The sequence below is a fragment of the Raphanus sativus genome, chromosome 6 (genome assembly GCF_000801105.2).
Source record: "Raphanus sativus cultivar WK10039 chromosome 6, ASM80110v3, whole genome shotgun sequence".
Taxonomy (NCBI): domain Eukaryota; kingdom Viridiplantae; phylum Streptophyta; class Magnoliopsida; order Brassicales; family Brassicaceae; genus Raphanus; species Raphanus sativus.
The window spans coordinates 15,840,970-15,859,498 of NC_079516.1; the positions used below are offsets into that span (position 1 = coordinate 15,840,970).

An 18,529-nucleotide genomic window follows, 5' to 3' on the forward strand; every position below is an offset into this window, starting at 1 on the left:
TCTTCTTGTGTATGTAGACATTCTTAGCAACCTTCAAATCAATTCTATTTTATATATTAGAGATATCAATTCATGACTCGCAAAGAAAATGTCATTTTAAAAGGTTTCAACTTTCAAAGGCTGCTCTCTTTCGAACGTTTTCTCAATGACCAACGTTAGCTTTTTCCGACGGATTATGGAACAGACTACAGATGACGACCACAAGAGTAGAAGTAAAACTACTAACAGTTTCTTTTTTGAACATAAAAAAAAAACTACTACTAACAAAACACTACTATCGCCTCTGACGTTATAGATGATTGTGATACTAGAGACTGAAACTACCAAACAAACTCTTGAAATTTCGTTAAAGGTTATATTATATGGTTATTATAGCATATACTCATAATACACACTGTCGCCTCTGGCGTTATAGCTTGGGAGAGCTGATGCCATCCTCGTTTTCTCACTGTGCTACTTTAGAAATATTATATACCTAATATATAATATATTTATCGATTCACGAGCTACATTTACTGTGCTATGTATACGTAATTTTCTTTACATATATCAATTCTAGACATGTCCTTTTCATGCAGTATTGATACAATTATCTTCTTTGACCAATCAACCACAAAACTGAACCTTTTCTGTTTTAGCACTTCTACTCATAAGATATAATGAAAATGAAAACTATAATATGTATAGAGCATAGTCATATTAAAGTATAAAGAGGTGGGTATCATATACAAATTAACATAAATTTTCCACAATATTAGACATCCAACATTCAACACAACGTTTTACCAAAAGAAAAAAAACATTTAACACAACGTTAGCTTCACATAAATATAGCACATATCAAACGGTTCAAACCACACCGTGACACACACACACACACACACAAACATCAACAAGATGCATAACCCATCTTATGGTCAAGAGCCTGAAAATAGAAAGCTGCCAAAATATGGCTACATGTCCCTGACTTGGAACATGTTGCGGTTCTTGACGACGATGTCGTACATGTGCATCGACCTAAACCTGGAGAAATCAGTTGGGAGTGAGATGAGATGAACGGTGGAGGCTTTGTGGTACTGAAGGAGATGAGGCTCCTTGTAGTAACGTTCCCAGCCAAGTGCGTAGAGATGTCGTTGGAGTTGTGAGTAAGAGGTTATGACCTCGTTGCTTGGAGTGTAAACCAGAACCTTTCGCTTTGCCTTATCAATGTTCGTCTCGGCTCCAAGATTCTCAAGTAGCCGAATGACGCCATTCTTGAACACCCACACTCCCGACATCTCCAGATCGTGATTTTCTAAATTAAGTATATGTGGAAGTGTTCTTGGGATTATATATATATCAGGTTAGAGTAGACGTTGTAATATATAAAAGCAAGGTCAGTTACTTTTCTTTTCCTTTCAATTATTGTATTTATTATTCATCCTGTGTATATTATTTGAGAAGCCCGACATAAAAAGCTGTTACCATAGCGTTTCATATATATGCCACTTTGATATATCTATAAATAGTAATATCCAATATTGGACAAATTTGGCAACTTAGTAGGTTTCTATTGCTACCAAATATTTAGGTTGCATGTATATGCTTCTTAGTTTATGTATTAACACTTATTAACAATCAAAGATCGACTCTTCTATAAAAAAAGTATAACTTCATTAAAGTGATTAATACAAACGTTTATTAATCTTTTACATAATTTTAAATTTACAAAACATTAAACAAGTTGACCTAGCTTATGAATAATTATGTGAAGCCATTCTTTATCACGATAATTGACATGGGCATTCCTTCTCTTTGTTGAATTGACAAGTCCTTTCGAAGTGCTTGTGATATATTGAATTTTAGAAGCTTAAATATCAAAAAGAAAGAAAAGAAATGGGGAAAAAAACGAACATAACAAAATTTCGAGATTCAGTATACTTAACAAGGATGGGCAAATGGGATCCTACGTCTTCAGATTGGTCCATACTATAGGATATGGCCATATGGGCTAATTTCCAACTTTATACATTATTTAGTTTTTTTGTTTGAAATTACAAAAAAAACAAGCTATTATTCTTCTTCAATTACTCTGCCTCTGATTCATATGGTTTCAAATCATATACTCTTTCTTTGTTCATCTTTTTCAGTTTTCATTGATGAGGAAGAGAACTGATGCAATCTTCCCACTGGAGGAATAAGTGAAAGTTACTCTACCAATAAGACTTAGAAAATACACTCTTTTTAAAATGTAACTATAAAATATTGTCTGAATTCTATCTGTATAGCTTTCCCTCGATAAGACAGTATATAAACTTGTCTGATCCCCTATATATTAAAGGAGAAGCATTTTTAAGGCTTTCCTTAAACGGTTTTCGTGAAAATGCATGAGAAGGCTCCATTCCACGTGTCGCGCTGTGAGCGATTTTAAAAAAAACGGATCATTTAATGCTTAACTTTATTTCTTTATTTGCTTCAATGACAAAAAACTTAACGATTTTTTTTTCATACTCGAACAGTTTCTCTTGACATAGTATAAAAACTAAGAAAAAGAGAAGAGTTTTAGAGACCAAACTCACCACCACGAACCAGAAACACTTAGAAGCATTTCCTGTCGACGATGGATGGACCTGAGTCATCGTTCTCTCACTTAGAAGCAGTTCCAGCCAAACACTTGCCGTGTTCTGTCGCGGGTTCTTGATCCGAGATCGATGAGGCAGCACTTTTTTGAATGATGTATATATCTCTCTTTAGTGAGCGCAAACTTTTTAGAGGCAGTACTTATGTGTATGCGAGGATATAAGTAATGTGTGTACCTACCGAAGTCGTTCAAGCTTCGAAGGTGAAGACGGGGGAGGAGGGCGGAGGAAGAGAGTGGCTGGGTCTTCTTCGCTTACTGAGGACAAGAAGCTCTCTCTTTTTGATCGGAAGATGGCTACCGCTACGGAGATAGCGAAGAGGATACATGTTAAAGCGAAAATGAGGCATATCACCGGGACGTCGTTGTTGTTGTTGTCTCTCTTTGAGAGGAGTAACAGATGAAGTCTTGATTCGGGTGGGTTGTGTTGAACCCGCAGACTCTGTTCTTGACCCGACAGTCTCTGCATTTAGCAAAGTACGGGTCTCGAGACATTGTAGCATTTGTTTTCACAAACAATAACAGTTTTACACAAGCGGCAACACATTCTATACAAACTATAAGAATTCTTACTACAGTCTCCTATTGTCAAGCATGCTTTACGAGTCATTCTCACGTAGTACACGTGAATTTTAAATCCAATGAAATACTACAATTTTATTACACGTGAATTTTAATAATATGGTTAAGATTTTTAAACCGATATCAATGAATTCTACCCATCCCGAATTAAACCGGCTAGCATTAATGTTTGGACAATATCTATATTTTTTGAGTGATTAGCAAGGTAAATTGATGATACTAAATGACATATATTTCACATTTTTTTGTTATGGAAATTTATATATCTAAGAGTGATTGGCAAGGTAAAAATATTTTCCATTTAATACGATATTATACCAAGATACCACATTTATTGCATTAGGTTTAGTTAACCTATATAAGACTCACTGCTCCACATAATTTTATTCATTCATTACACCCGAAACCTTAACATGTTTATCTCATTCTTCTATAATGGTTGCGTTAACTTATGGGTCTGATTTGAAACTATTCAAGTCAATGTGGAAGATTATGGTTAAGATCATTCGTTTGTGGAAGCAATATTCTGTTGGTGGTGGTTTAACTATTGAAATGGTTTTTATCGACTCCAATGTAGGTATCTTTACTTTTAACCTAAATGAATTTTATAAATTTCGTTTTCTTTATTTAAACATGTCTAAGTTTCGAGTTTTTTTTTATTTCGTAGGTTGTGAAGATGTTTTACGCAGACCAAATTGAAAAATAAATGTTAAAACATAATGCTTGATTGTTAAAATTCATTGGGCTTATGTTTAATACATTGTAAGAATTAAACTCAGCAGACTGAATGTGTAGATATATATATTAATGTTATTGTTTATGTATATATTTTTATACAACAATTTATGTATATAATTTAATTGTCATTATTTTAAAAAATATTTTGTAATGACTAAGTATATTTTATATTTAATTAATTTTAATTTAAGAATTGAAACTTTCATTTGTTATAGGAACAAACATTTCTTTCAATATTAGTTAACGCCATATGTATATAGCGATGAAACACTTTTTTAAAAAATTTACATACACACAAATATGCACATTAATGTTAGTACTTATTATTTTAAAATCTTCATTTCACCATAACCAAATTGTAATGAAATGAATTGTTTTATAGGCATCTTTGTTTTCTTCAACAGTTATATAAATTTGATTTTATTATGATTTTTTCATAATTTATAATATGAAACGATTGGTTTATATTAGAATTGTCTAAAATTCAAAGAACATGAAACCGAACAAATACAAATAGTCTTTAGTTTATCACTAAAAACCCAAAAATCTCAATCATTTTAACCGGACAAACGAAAATAAATATGAATTTAGAATGTATTTATATCATAGGATCTTAAAACCCGAAAACAACCCAAAACTAAACTGATATCCAAAATAAATATACCTAACGTTTTAATATCTTAAAAATAATTTCATCCCGTGCAATGCACGGGTTATCATCTAGTTTATACTATTAAAAGGGAAGCATTATGAAAAAAATCTACTTATACAAGGTTACTGCACCTACTCATTAACTATTAATTATTGTTGGTCTTATCTTTATTTTCTCTAACAATATAACTATTTAAATGAAATCATTTATTACTCCTTATTATTTACGAAACATACTCCTAGATTTACAAAGAATATTTGATCCTTATTAATGCGATTTGTCTTTTGGTTTTGGACTTATTAACACAATCAATTCAATTATTATAATGTCAACCTATTGGTTCTCCTTAAACCATGTTTTAAATTATAGTCCCATCATGTTTCGTTATAGATCATATTATACAAAATTAAGAAAATATAGGACCACTACGACAAGAAAATACAAACTCAACATGTATATGACCATTATAAACCATATCTAAAATTGTAGCTTAATCGTGATTATTTTTTTGTGCTAAGAACTTAATAGTGATTGTTGTAAATATGAAACAGTCATAACAATTTAAACATAATAACTTGAAAGTAATACCGAACCTGAATTAAAATTGATTAAATATCTGAACGGGTTTAAAATATTGATATTTAAAGAATCAAAATCGAACCGACCCGAATCAAATGATTTCGAGTACCCGAATGTATCCGAAATTAATTTACATACATAAATATATTAATTATTTTAGATATAATGTATACTGAAAAATATCCAAAATACATAAGATATTTTTATGTTGTCCAAAATACTTGAAAATGTATAAAATAATCAAATATATATCTAAAATAGCTAAATTATGCTCAAAACACCAAAATACTTCAAAATCTATTGATTCTATATCCAAATATTCAAACCAAACCAAACCAATATATATCAATGTTAGGCACTATGACATATGTTGTTCAAATTTATATGTAATATATTATTTTACTTATAGATTTGAGAAATTTTGAAAATATAATGAATTTTAAGTTTTTAAAAATAATTTAAATGAATTATCCGAATACGAACCCGCAAAGATCTAAACCGAATCCGAATCAAAATTTATAAATACCCGGATGAGACTGAATTTTTTGACCAAAAAATCCAAAACCCAAATAGATCCAAACCGAACCCGAATGAAACACAAACGTCCACCCCTATTCTGGATCACTAGGTTATTGGGTCGACCTGGTTGACCCCAGATCAATAGATTAATAAAATTAAAATATAAAATTATTTTTGAAAATAATTTTATTAACTATTAATTCAAAAAAGGTTTCATTTTATTAAAAATGTAGTTATACATTTAAAATATTTTCTCTGAATTTCTTTTTTTGTTTGCCATGAAAAATAATACATTAACTATTTTAATACCAAATTAGAACGTTAACTAAAGGTTAAGATAATATACAGCTAAATAAAATTTATTTTACAATTAATTTTAAATCTAAAAAAAAAATTAATAGAATATCACATTGAACATAAACTAATATTATCATGTCAACAAATTTTAGGTTTTCCATTACTATTTTGTTAGAATGACATATTAAAAAATTTAACCAAATTGTGGAAAATCACAAACCAAATATTTTATTCAGTTTAATGTATTATTAAAAAGTATATGAGAAGTTTAAATATTTTTTTTTGAAAATATTATCATATTTTTATCGGTTTTTATTGGATCAACGAGTGTCATGTCACGGATTAATGGCAGATTTCTTGATTTTGTCAGATTTTTAATTAAATGGGTTTTCACTAATCTAAACCAGATTATATACGGGTCACCGAGTTTACCTGTTCGACCGTGGATTTAAATCGAATATGAAAACATTATTTTTATAATTTTTTTTTTGTAAATCACATAATATATCCTACTAAAAGAAATTAAATAATTGGACAAATAAATAGACCCATATATTTAAATGTAGATACACTATTTGCCCTTGGCATTCATAGATGATTTTAAAAATTTAGGATTTAAAATATTTTGGTAATTCGTTGTTTTGGATAATTTAGTCTATAAATTGCATTTTAGGAAATTTGGTTATTCAGAAATTAAACATAATTAATATTTGTTGGTATATAATATGTATTTTAAAAAATTTGGTTACTCATTTGCTTTTCGTTCGGTTCCAGTTCGATTTCGATTTTTTCGGTTGCAGAGATAGAGGATCTATTTGGTTATTTATGAACTTCGGTTCGATTTGATTTTGTTTTTTTTAATTCTTCAGTTCCAGATAAATATGTTTATACTTATACACTTTATACATAAATTTGTACAAACAATTTTTTTAATTTCAAAAATAAACCCGCGATTTCAAAGCGCGGGTCAAAATCTAGTTAGTGATTATAACGATGTGATCAGGGAATTGATTCAAAATATCTCAATGATTAACCGCTATTGATGACATAGCATCATGAACATTATCTTCTTTTCTTATGATTTTCACATCACAAGTACATCGTTGTGATTGCATCACTTTACAAAAAAAACTTCATAATCTAAGGAATTACATGAGAAGAAAATTACTCTGAGTTTTCTAATTATCTTGGGAATTAGAAACATGTAGAATACAAACTCTAGGCCCAATATTCAAATGGGCCTTATTAAACAAGCCCAAAGTTTGAGAAGCGGAAAAGTCCAAAATAAATACAAAATTACGTAAATACCCACAGTATCGTCTTCTTCTTCCTCCTCTTTGGGCTTTCAACGGAGCGCTCCTGAAAATCTCTCCTTTAAAAAAAAAAAAAAAAAAACCCTAAAACCCTTTTCACTCCATCTATACATACACACACACGTACTGTTTCTAACACATTCCTTAGCCTCTCTCAAAATCATGGAGGCTACTTCAATGAAACAGCAAGAGTTCACACTAGCCTCAGTCACTGATCTCACCTCCTCCTCCTCATCTCCTTCGTCCTCCTCCCCTGTTTCAGCTACGTTCTCCCGCGTTAATGAAGTCACTGAGCTTCGATTTCACGAATCTGAATTCGGTTTTGATCTTAGCTCAACTCAGGTGGGCTATAAATCATCTAAAGTTGGAAACTTTTCAAAGCTTCAATTGAGTTACAGAGGGTCGAACACTGTTACTTGTGCATTGGATCTTACTTGTTGTGTGTGTTTGCTCTCAGTTGTTCAAGTTGGGGCCGCTTCAGTTCATGTGTGTTTCTGATAGGTCGGATTCCATTAAAGAGGTAAGTTTCTCTTTCTTCTCATTGTGTTTACGAGAGTTGTTTTGGTTTCTCATGTTGGTTTTCTAGTTCCGAGTGTGTGTAATTGATATTAAAGGTGTTACCTTTGTGTGTGTCAGGATTCATTCTCTCGAGGAGTTGTGATAAAGTTTAGAGAAGAGAAGGAAAGCAAGGAGTTTTGTGATTCATTTGAGGAGTGGACAACGAATGCTGCTGGAAAAGGTGCTTCTTTGTGTACATTGTTTATGTTTTCCTCTTGGTTTATTAGATGCTGATGTGTATGCATACTTCACCAAATTCCAATTTTATGATTGATTCGCTATATGTTGTTCATGTAATCATATTCTTTCGCTTTCTAGGATCCTCCTCCTTGGCGAACGGAACAGTTCCAGATGGTAAAAGCAAGTTCGACAATAAGATAGAGGCTGCTTCAGCCAAAATGTATTTCCATTATTACGGACAACTTCTACATCAGCAGAACATGCTTCAGGATTATGTGAGGACTGGTAAGCACGTCTCCACTTTGTGCACCACTTATCTTAGATTCTTTAGTTTTCTTCACATAGCTATTTTGACTCATGTTATGATGTTACTCTCTTCAGGTACTTATCATGCTGCGGTCATGGAGAATCGTTCAGATTTTGCTGGGCGTGTTGTTGTAGATGTGGGTGCTGGAAGTGGCATTTTGTCAATGTTTGCTGCACTGGTAAATGCAAATATTTAGAAACTTTCCTGGTCCAAAAGGTTCTAGAGCATATGTGAAAACAAAATATTAATTATTTTCCCCCCTAATTTAGGCTGGTGCCAAGCATGTGTATGCTGTGGAAGCGTCAGAAATGGCTGATTATGCCCGTAAACTGATCGCTGGAAACCCATTACTTGCTGAACGAATCACAGTAAGACCTCTACTCCAGTTTTTGTTAGTATAGTTTTCCATGTATGTCAATCTTTCTGATGTTCTTCAATGCGGCACATGTGTAGGTTATCAAGGGAAAAATTGAGGATATTGAGTTGCCTGAGAAGGCAGATGTTTTGATCTCTGAACCAATGGGTAAGTTATGTGTTTCAGAGATGGATTCATTTTCACATGCTCTTCATGAAAATCAGAATCTTTTTCAGAAGGCAAACTTCGGTTGATATGTCTTATTACTGATTCATTTGAATTATCTGTGAATGTAGGGACTCTGTTGGTCAATGAGAGGATGTTGGAAACATATGTTATTGCTAGGGACCGTTTCCTATCTCCAAACGGAAAAATGTTTCCGACTGTTGGAAGGTAAAGTTTATCTTTGATAGTTTTTACTTGTTTATTGCACAAACCTCTTCTTTATCATGTTTACTTTCTCACTGTAGGATCCACATGGCACCTTTCTCCGATGAATTCTTATTTGTTGAGATGGCAAATAAGGTACATACATTGTCTGAAGTGGCTTATAACATTCAGAAAAAGAAATGGCTGGTTAAACTTTCACTAATTAGGTTTTCCACCACAATGCAGGCTTTGTTTTGGCAGCAACAGAACTATTATGGTGTTGATTTGACACCTCTGTATGCATCAGCACACCAGGGTTATTTCTCCCAGGTATATCCATTTACAACTAGTGATTAGTTTGTTTGTTTGTTTTTCTCCTTTTTAAATGACTCACATCACATCAATTGATTTTTGTAGCCCGTTGTTGATGCATTTGATCCGAGGTTATTGGTAGCTCCCCCGATGTTTCATGTGATAGATTTCACTAAGATGAAGGTTAGCTACTCTTTACGTGACATTTGGTTCCAAAATGTTTCATATATGTAGACTATCTATGTGGAGTCTCTTCTTTTGGTAAATGACATGATCCAAACTCACTCAGCTGTCAAATTTAATTTCACAGGAAGAGCAATTTTACGAGATTGATGTCCCGTTGAAGTTCACAGCGTCTGTGTGTGGCAGAGTGCACGGCCTTGCGTGCTGGTTTGACGTTCTCTTTGACGGGAGGTATCAAGCCGTAACAACTTATATATGTTTTATCTTGTACTTTACCATTTTGCTGTTGTGCAAATTATAACCTGATCTTCTTTGTGTATCCAAACAGCACGGTGCAAAGATGGTTCACGACTGCTCCTGGTGCACCGACAACCCATTGGTACCAAATAAGATGTGTGCTCTCGCAGCCTATTCATGTCATGGCAGGGCAAGAGCTCACTGGTAGACTTCATTTGGTTGCCCACAGTGCTCAGAGTTACACTATAAATCTAACTCTCTCAGGTCAGTTTTGCTTGCTCGCTTGCATCCCTCCTTTTTAATCATATCAGCTTCTTTCTTACTTTGTTTCAAATTTGCTTTTTTTCTTAAACAGCTAAAATGTGGGGGCCTGGTGCTAATCAAGGTGGAATCCTCCAGACATCATCGTGCAAACTCGATTTGAAGGAACCCTATTATAGAATGTCTCAGCCACAGGTATACCCTGTTGCACAAGAAACATCTGCACAACCGCAAGTAAGCGTTTGTTATTGTCTTGATTAGACAATTTAGGATACGATCAACATGTGTTTACATTTTCTCGGTGCAGGACATACAGATACAGAGCGATGACTTGGAAGAAATAGAGTTACTACAACAGAACGCTAACGCTCAGCTCTAGAATGCAAGATCCTCTACACATTGCTTCCATCCATGCCATGTCCGTGTACTTTTGTGTTAGTTACCTTGGTTTTAGCTCCGAACCCTTTATTAGCTTCAGACATCAAACCTTACGTACTTATGTCGGGTCCGAGTCCATTTAAGCTATGCATCACCACATGATTTTTTATCCTCTCTTATGCACTAGTTTAATTGAGTTTTTGATGCGTAACACTATCTCTAAAATTGAAATTTACTGATCTGATAGTTATGGAACCTTTTAATTTATAAAAAAAAAATATTATGGAACCAAACGAATTGGAGGATGCACAAAGACTGCATTGTGCAAATGAATTGTAACAGAATAGCGCAAATTTCAGACTCAGCTCATTACGGCAGCAACCACAGGCTCAGGCGGATTAGCGACAATGACATTGAAACAGCGTCCACAGAGAGTAGGATGCTCAGCAAACGTCCCCACCTGGCCCGAGTAGTTCCAGCACCTCTCACACTTGGTTCCCTCGGCTCGTGACACACCAATCCACACTTTGTTTTCTCCTACCACATACTCTCCCGTGTGCTGCACACTACTTACCATCTCCTTCTCCATCGACGACAGTACCTCAACCTGCATACATCCCCATTTCGGTGTAAATTAGTTCTTCTGTACTGAAACTATCAAGTGGCTATTATGATGTCAATTGAGCACAACTTTCTAAGAGAAACACCCTCGAGATTTAGTGCTTACCTGTGATGTTATGAATATGCGTTGCAGTGTGTCAGCTTCGTTCTGAGCTTCGCACATCTCTAATAATTTTGAGGCCATGCCTGCATCTGCGGTATGAAGATACACCTTTGCTTCTAAACTGGAACCGATTAATTTCCCATTACGTGCGAGCTCCAGCACTTTGTTCACCTCGGTCCTCAACTGTTACATAAAACACCATAACCCTTTTTAAGATCCTCATTACACAGCAGGCATCAAGAAACCGATGTCTATAGGAAGAAGAAAGGAAACAAAGACTAAAACTAAAATGTCATCACACAGATTCTTACCTTCATCTCCACTAAGCTAAGGAAATCTAATTTTTATCTATAACATGTGTAGCTGGAGATAATTGCAGAGTTTATCAGCTATGATTCTAGGAGATTTTGTTATACCTCGAGAAGCCTTTCCCAGAAGAGAATATCTACAGCAGGAAATGAAAGCCATTGTTCGTTCAACGTAGGCCATTTAAGTTCAAAGACAAATTTTGCTGCAGAGCCATCTTCGTTTCTGTACTCGAATGGGAGATTTTGCCAGACATCTTCTGCTAGGTGAGGTACTATCGGCGCGATCACTCTCAATATGGATAAAAGATGTGTTGAAAGAACCGTTTGACAGCTTCTTCGGGTAAAACTAGAAGTTCCCCTGCGATTACACAGAATAGCGCAGAAGTATTGCAATCAAAGATTAGTAAGCACAGGTCTACATAGGTTACAGCAAATATCAAGCTAGAGAAATGTAACTTTACCCAGTATACAGTCTATCTTTAGCAATATCGAAGTAGAAGTTTGACAGGTCGACAATTGTGAATCGTTGTATGATCTGAAGGAAAGAAAGCACACTGAATAACACAGTCTAAAAACATGAAACTAAGATGGTGACGTTTAGTACCTGGAATATTTTGAAAAACTGGTAGTTCTCGTAACACTCTTTTATGTTCTTTACAACACTCTCAAGTTGGAAGAGAGCATGCTGATCAATGATGGGTAAATCCTGGTAGGGAACAGCATCATCAACCTGCAAACACCCACAAATTAAATCGACGCCAAAATACAAAATAGAAGCAATAAATCTTGGATGGTGGGGCAAGAAGAAAAAAAAATACTACTCTATATAAAGCTTAGAGTTAGAGACATACTCTCCAATCATGAAGATTCCCCAAGAGATATCTCAACGTTCCTCTCAACTTCCTATATATATCAGACATTTGCCGAAGAATCTGTGGGCCTACAAGTACATCCCCTGTGTAATCTACACTAGAAACCCAGAGACGCATAACATCAGCCCCATACGCAGGTGCGTCCTGGCATAAGAAGACAAGCCTTGTCAAGAAATAGATTCTGTGGATAATAAAAGATGTTTTAACACAATGAGCATGGTTTTTTTATCGAACTGGCGAACCTTTGAATTCTTCCCTCCTTCAATGACCATAAGTGGGTCAACCACATTACCCAAAGACTTGCTCATTTTCATACCCTTCTCATCCAGTACAAAACCATGTGTTATAACGGCAGAGTAGGGAGCTTTGCCTATATACGATAATGAGAAATATGAATACAAAGTGAAAAGCCAACTTACACCAAGAAAGCTAAAATCTGTATAAAATATCAATTTATTTAGGCAGTTATCATGGGGTGGCATTTATCACCTTTTGTTGCGATGCTTGTTAGCAAAGAACTCTGGAACCATCCACGATGCTGATCTGTACCTTCTAAGTACACATCTGCAGGGAAAGTAAGGCCCTCGCGTTTCCCCAATACACCAGCCCAAGAGGAACCTAACATACATATGAGAAAGAAAGTGATGACAAAATAGTTGTGTGGTGCTTTGTACTATTTTCTTTTAGTTAACATTCTTTTGTTATAGAACCTGAGTCAAACCAGACATCCATTGTATCAGTCCCCTTTTCATAATCAGCTGCTCTATCACGATATTTCTCAGGAAGTAGGTCTTCCACCGACATATACCACCATGCATCACTACCCTTTTGGGAAATTATAGCTGTCGGACAAGGTTTTCGAATAAGGTTACAGAAAATCCATAGCTACTATGTTGAAAAGGAACAAACAAAACACAGCCACTAATGCATTAAATAACAACCAAGAAAGAGGCAGAACAGGGTCTTACATATAATATGGTCAATTGTCTCTTCATTCATGAGGGGTTCTTTTGTCTGAACATGATAAAAGACAGGAATAGGGACACCCCATGTCCTTTGTCTCGAGATGCACCAATCAGATCGACTTGAAGTCATGGCAGTTATTCTGTTTACTGCCTGGATGGCAATTGCCGAAAGATACCAAATCAAACTCCAAAAAATATAACATGCAGCTCTAAGAAAGATAATATAAGGAAAGACGCTATCAAGAGAGTAAGCGGTACGATATCATCCCCATAATGAGAAAATCAGAGACCAAGATGTGGACCAGATCATGTGCTGTAAGTCTCATTTTACAGCTTAAATCCACACATGATACTTTCAACCCGTACACATAAACCAACATATAAAATCAGCATGTCGTTAACTTGGTACCTGATGTGGTATCCATTTTACGTTGTTGATTGCATCCATAGTGGCCTTGCGAAACCCTTCAACCGATGCAAACCATTGCTCGGTCGCTCTAAATATCGTAGGTTTCTTAGTTCGCCAATCATATGGGTACTTATGAGCTGCATGAAAAAAAGAGAATTTAAATCATGATACTTTGCAGCAAATGTTCTCAAAATGGTTGGTCCAAAAGGCATCTGAAGCAAACTAACCATAAGATTCTTCCATGACCAGAGACATATTTTCATCCAGGTAACTGACAACAGCAGTATTTCCTTCTCCAAGGACAGAGAGTCCTCTAAACTGTCCAGCTTCTTCAGTGAAGTTTCCTCCATCATCCACAGGAGACACAATAGGCAGCCCATACTTCAGGCCAGTTGCATAATCCTCCTGACCATGACCAGGGGCAGTGTGGACCAACCCTGTTCCTGATTCCGTAGTTATGTAATCACCCCCTATAACGACTGGACAGTCCCTGTTGTCAATTGGATGTGTGTACCTACAACCATGATGACACACTATAAACCAAGGGGTTCAAATTGTAGCATCATATGAGATTTCTTTTATCCTTAAAATTAAAATGTAACCTGAAGCCTTCAAGATCCGAACCTAGGAATGTTTTAGTAATGATAAGCTTCACACCCCATTTCGCTTCTAATGTTGGCACAAGGTCGGTCGCTACAATCACGAAAAGCTTTTGTTGATTCTTCAGAACTTTCCCCACCATTTTCTTTTTGTTGCTTGGAGACGCAGATTCATCTTCTGAGGATGACTGCACTTCAACGACAGAATATTGAAGCTTTGCATTCACCGCAACAGCTGAAAGTTATACACGAAGAAAAGTCACTAAATGCTTATATAGCATTCAAATACGAAAAACCACACAAAGAAAGTACAAGGTAGGTTGCATTTCGGCAGCTGAGAGTAACATCAGGATGCATTTTTTTATTACGCTACTTACCAGCATTAGCAGGAATAGTCCATGGTGTAGTTGTCCATACTGCCAAGCACATATTAGGCATAAACTCTTCCAAAAGGCTTGTTTTCACTCCGCCAACCAATTTGAAGATAGCATATATGCTTCTTGAGATATGACCCTCCGGATACTACATGTAAAGGAAGATACAGGTGGGACTTATATAAGACAACCAAGGTAAAATTTATTATAGCCACTGTATGAATAAGAACTGTAAAATTTTATTAGCAAAATTTATTATATAATACAAGTGTGGAATCTTCTAAACATTCATTCATACAATCGGCATGAATAAGAAGGAATAGATAAATTCATTTAATCAAAGTGTATATAAAGCAATACTCGGGGTCTAATGTCTTTAGTTTCGCTCTGACCTGTACAGAATTTATTTTCTTCTAAGATCATTTGAGAGGAAAACGGGAATTTTACCTCTAATTCAGCTTCTGCAAGAGCAGTACGAGATGAAGGGCTCCAGTGAACTGGTTTCCTACCCCTATAGATATACCCTTGCAAGGCCATTTGGCCAAATACTTCAATCTACAATATATGATAAAAAGATATATAGAATTTATCAGGCTTTTGAAATCTTACATAACTCTAATAATAATCATATCCTTCATGGTTATTTAGTCCAGTACGTAATTTGGGAGGTGCGATCATTACCTGGGCCGCTTCATATTCCGGATCAAGAGTGAGATAAGGATTGTTCCAGTCTGCCCATACTCCAAACCGCTGCAAACACCAAGTATTGTGTACTAAATGTCAATTGAATAATCATGATGGCTGATGCATTCCAAATAAAAAGTCAGGTATGAGATTAAAGCTCGGTAGCCACCTTAAATGATTCCATTTGTGTTTTGACTGTTGCTTTGGCAAATTTCGCTGCCTTTGCCCTCAACTTTAGTGGTGTAAGTTCCTTTCTCACTTCCTGATCCAAGGACTGCAGAACTGAAATGTTTGACAGTTACAGCCCATTAACTCAGGCAAGTGACAAATTGGAAGATAGCAAATGCAGAGTTACTTTCATATTGTAATGTTCTCAAAGGTCCATAACTTATTATCACTTGCCTTTCAACTCGATTGGAAGGCCATGGCAATCCCACCCAGGAACGTACTGAACTTTATAGTTTTGGAGCAGCTGGATGAAGAAGCAGAAAATTTAATAGGAAGAAACTCCACTATCGGATGTAAGGAAAAATCTCCCAGTAAAGAAAGGTCAAATACCTTATAGCGATTAATGATATCCTTCAGTATCTTGTTAAGAGCATGACCCATATGCAGGTCACCATTGGCATAAGGAGGACCATCATGAAGAATGAAACTCCCCTGAAAATCCAACTAACGATCTCAGACACCAGTTCTGAAGCAAAGTTTCCGTGATAGAATTTTGAGAAACTCACTCCATTGTTATTATCAGAAACTCTCTTGAAGACCTGATTCTCGTCCCACAACTTCTGGAGTTCAGGCTCCCTCGTCAGAGAATTCGCTCTCATACCAAACCCTGTCTTTGGCAAATCAACGGTGTGCTTGTACTTTCCTTCTTCTTTATTTTCCCCTAACCAAACACAAACATCAAATGAGTCCCACATTGCATAAAAGTATTGAGAAAGAAGTAAAAAAAACAGAGAGACTCAAACCTTCAGATGCTTTCTTTGCTGCCATAACAGGCCCACGAGACCGTCGCTTTGATGAATGACCAAACTCGCTGTTTGGCTGAGTCGAACACCGTGAGACGTACATGAAAGAAAACGCCTTGACGGGAGACCTTCCCTTGGCAAGAAAGGAATCCAACGGTGTGTTCCTCCTTAAATTTGAATAATTTCTACCTGACAATACCTGAACGGGCACACAAAGCACACAGTCTCAAAACTATTTTCACTACAGAACAATACAAGAAGTTACATCAGAATGAACGGGTGAAGTGTGAAAGTTCCTGATACGAGCCTGTAAGTTTCCCTTAGATCTCAGTAACCCTGACTTGTTGTAAAACTAGAGATTTGAAAGTCTTAATCTTATTATTACTCATGACCAGAGGTCTCTATTTATACAAGTAGTTAAACCGGGATAAATGGAAAACTACTACAATACATAAATGGAAAACCAAGTACATGCTAGAAAAGGAAACATGCTAGGCCGGCAATGGTACTGGTCGGATGGGCCTGTCCTGGTTACCCGAGCGTGATTAAGAATAGAGAAAAAAAAAAAGATAACTAGCTTACCCTGAAGCTCTCTTGGAGATTAAGGTTAATTGTTATTAGTCCCTTGAGGTCCTTCTATAGGTCATATTTGATACCCTAGCGTATATTAGTTCCTTAGACAACAAGTTTTCTATTTTTTTTAAAAAAAGACAGTAGAAAATCGAATTAGTTACAAATTTGGTTATCGATGTCTCCAAAGTATTTAAATGAGGCCGTTCATGAGATGTAACTCAAGTGAACCAATTCCAATTTTAGAAGAAGCTCTCTGTAATTTCATCGAACAACTGGTGTGCAATAAGTAAAACCTCAACTACTGTATTAAAGATTCTGAAAAAAGGCCATCACTTTCCAATTACCCAAAACAAAAATGGAATAAAACGAAGGTTACAGATTCGAAGTAATCTTTGTATCTTTTTTTCACATACTCTGTAAGATGATGACTGCATCATTGCCACTGCAGCTGCTTCCCTGTGATTCCCCAAAGGATTTGAACAAAGGAAGACTATCTTCTACAACTATATCTCGATTTCTCAGCTCATTTTCATCTCACGGTATTCGCTATCGGCCAAACAAGGTTGAGAAGGAAGAAGAGAAACGTCGACACAAACTCAGAAAGCTATTGTCTGTGTGGATAAACTGAACGTTGACACTACAAACCAAATCTCAAAACTCGCTTCACTTTTGTTTTTCTTACCCTCGGATCCCTATATTTCCTGTATTTCCACAAAAAGTCCCTTTATCGAATAAATGATCATATATGGCCCCTTATAAAACACTATAAATCAAATTCCTTAAAAGGAAAAATTCTTAGAATATAATAAAATACAAATTATTGTAAATTATTATATTGAATATATTAAAATAATGAAAATTGTACCAAAATAGAGATTCTTCTATATATTAATAATTTTAAAATATTCACTTCTAAATTTTAATATATAATAATGTATAAATATAATTTGAGAATTGTATGCATGAGAACTCTCCTTTTAAAATGCTCTTATGGATTTTTTTAATCATCCTATATATTAAATGATAAGTATCCTAAGTGCATTTTGTTTAAGTGTTATAGAAAGAGTTTAACAAAAAATGTTATAATTTGATTGGTTTAGGGATATTCAATTTTTTATTTATTTCAATTAAATCTAAAATAAAAGGTAAATATATAACTAATTAATATCACTTACCAAATAGTCTAAATGATATTATAAATAATATTGCTAACTAATTGTCAAAATTATAAAAAGTGCAAAAATGTTTAATTAACATTTTATATATTTATATACTACGTAAAATAATTAGTATAACACAATTTATAGAAATTGATATAATGATTTCTCGTTCTTATATAAAGATTATATTTGTATGTAAAGAACTATAATAATTATTAATGTCGTATAATGTCCATATATGTCTTATAAGTCGTTTATAAAAACATTAATAAAATTATCTATCATGACTTACAAATTTATTTTATCTCGATTTTACATTATTTATATGAGTATATGAAACATTTATAAAAAAAAAATTTTGCCTATGTATTAAACGAAAAGTCACTTAAATTATTTTTGCTTACGGTCTATCAAGTCTTAAGAAAATTCTCGATAACTTTTAATTTTGTTTAT

General features: G+C 34.7%; 3 protein-coding genes across 4 annotated transcripts; 1 reads left to right on the top strand and 2 right to left on the bottom strand.

Annotated features, from left to right (window-relative positions):
* Nucleotides 1-694: 694 nt before the first annotated feature.
* On the bottom strand, nucleotides 695-1,316 carry LOC108811026 (flowering-promoting factor 1-like protein 1). The gene has a single exon (XM_018583091.2). The coding sequence runs from the start codon at nucleotides 1,275-1,277 to the stop codon at nucleotides 954-956; it is 324 nt and encodes a 107-aa protein (XP_018438593.1). The 5' UTR covers nucleotides 1,278-1,316; the 3' UTR covers nucleotides 695-953.
* A 6,004-nt stretch (nucleotides 1,317-7,320) lies between these two features.
* Nucleotides 7,321-10,608, top strand: LOC108812364 (probable histone-arginine methyltransferase 1.4). Of its 2 annotated transcripts, none has more exons than XM_018584612.2 (15): nucleotides 7,321-7,639; nucleotides 7,755-7,817; nucleotides 7,934-8,036; nucleotides 8,174-8,320; nucleotides 8,417-8,520; nucleotides 8,612-8,710; nucleotides 8,796-8,865; nucleotides 8,994-9,090; nucleotides 9,168-9,222; nucleotides 9,313-9,396; nucleotides 9,484-9,561; nucleotides 9,689-9,792; nucleotides 9,890-10,062; nucleotides 10,154-10,254; nucleotides 10,367-10,608. In XM_018584612.2, the coding sequence occupies exons 1-15, from the start codon at nucleotides 7,460-7,462 to the stop codon at nucleotides 10,436-10,438; spliced, it is 1,530 nt and encodes a 509-aa protein (XP_018440114.1). In that variant the 5' UTR covers nucleotides 7,321-7,459; the 3' UTR covers nucleotides 10,439-10,608. The 2 variants fall into 2 exon arrangements, with proteins under 2 accessions (XP_018440114.1, XP_018440113.1); XM_018584611.2 differs by having other exon boundaries at nucleotides 7,323-7,639; nucleotides 10,154-10,293.
* Nucleotides 10,609-10,681: 73 nt separating this feature from the next.
* LOC108812363 (isoleucine--tRNA ligase, chloroplastic/mitochondrial) lies at nucleotides 10,682-17,547 on the bottom strand. Its single transcript, XM_018584609.2, has 22 exons — nucleotides 17,330-17,547; nucleotides 16,344-16,542; nucleotides 16,107-16,261; nucleotides 15,931-16,032; nucleotides 15,775-15,844; nucleotides 15,542-15,654; nucleotides 15,370-15,438; nucleotides 15,136-15,243; nucleotides 14,692-14,836; nucleotides 14,318-14,549; nucleotides 13,943-14,229; nucleotides 13,716-13,852; nucleotides 13,310-13,457; nucleotides 13,052-13,183; nucleotides 12,831-12,959; nucleotides 12,584-12,711; nucleotides 12,321-12,485; nucleotides 12,074-12,199; nucleotides 11,931-12,004; nucleotides 11,578-11,827; nucleotides 11,165-11,344; nucleotides 10,682-11,044 (listed from the first exon to the last, which is right to left on the bottom strand). The coding sequence occupies exons 1-22, from the start codon at nucleotides 17,351-17,353 to the stop codon at nucleotides 10,799-10,801; spliced, it is 3,219 nt and encodes a 1,072-aa protein (XP_018440111.1). The 5' UTR covers nucleotides 17,354-17,547; the 3' UTR covers nucleotides 10,682-10,798.
* Nucleotides 17,548-18,529: the final 982 nt, after the last annotated feature.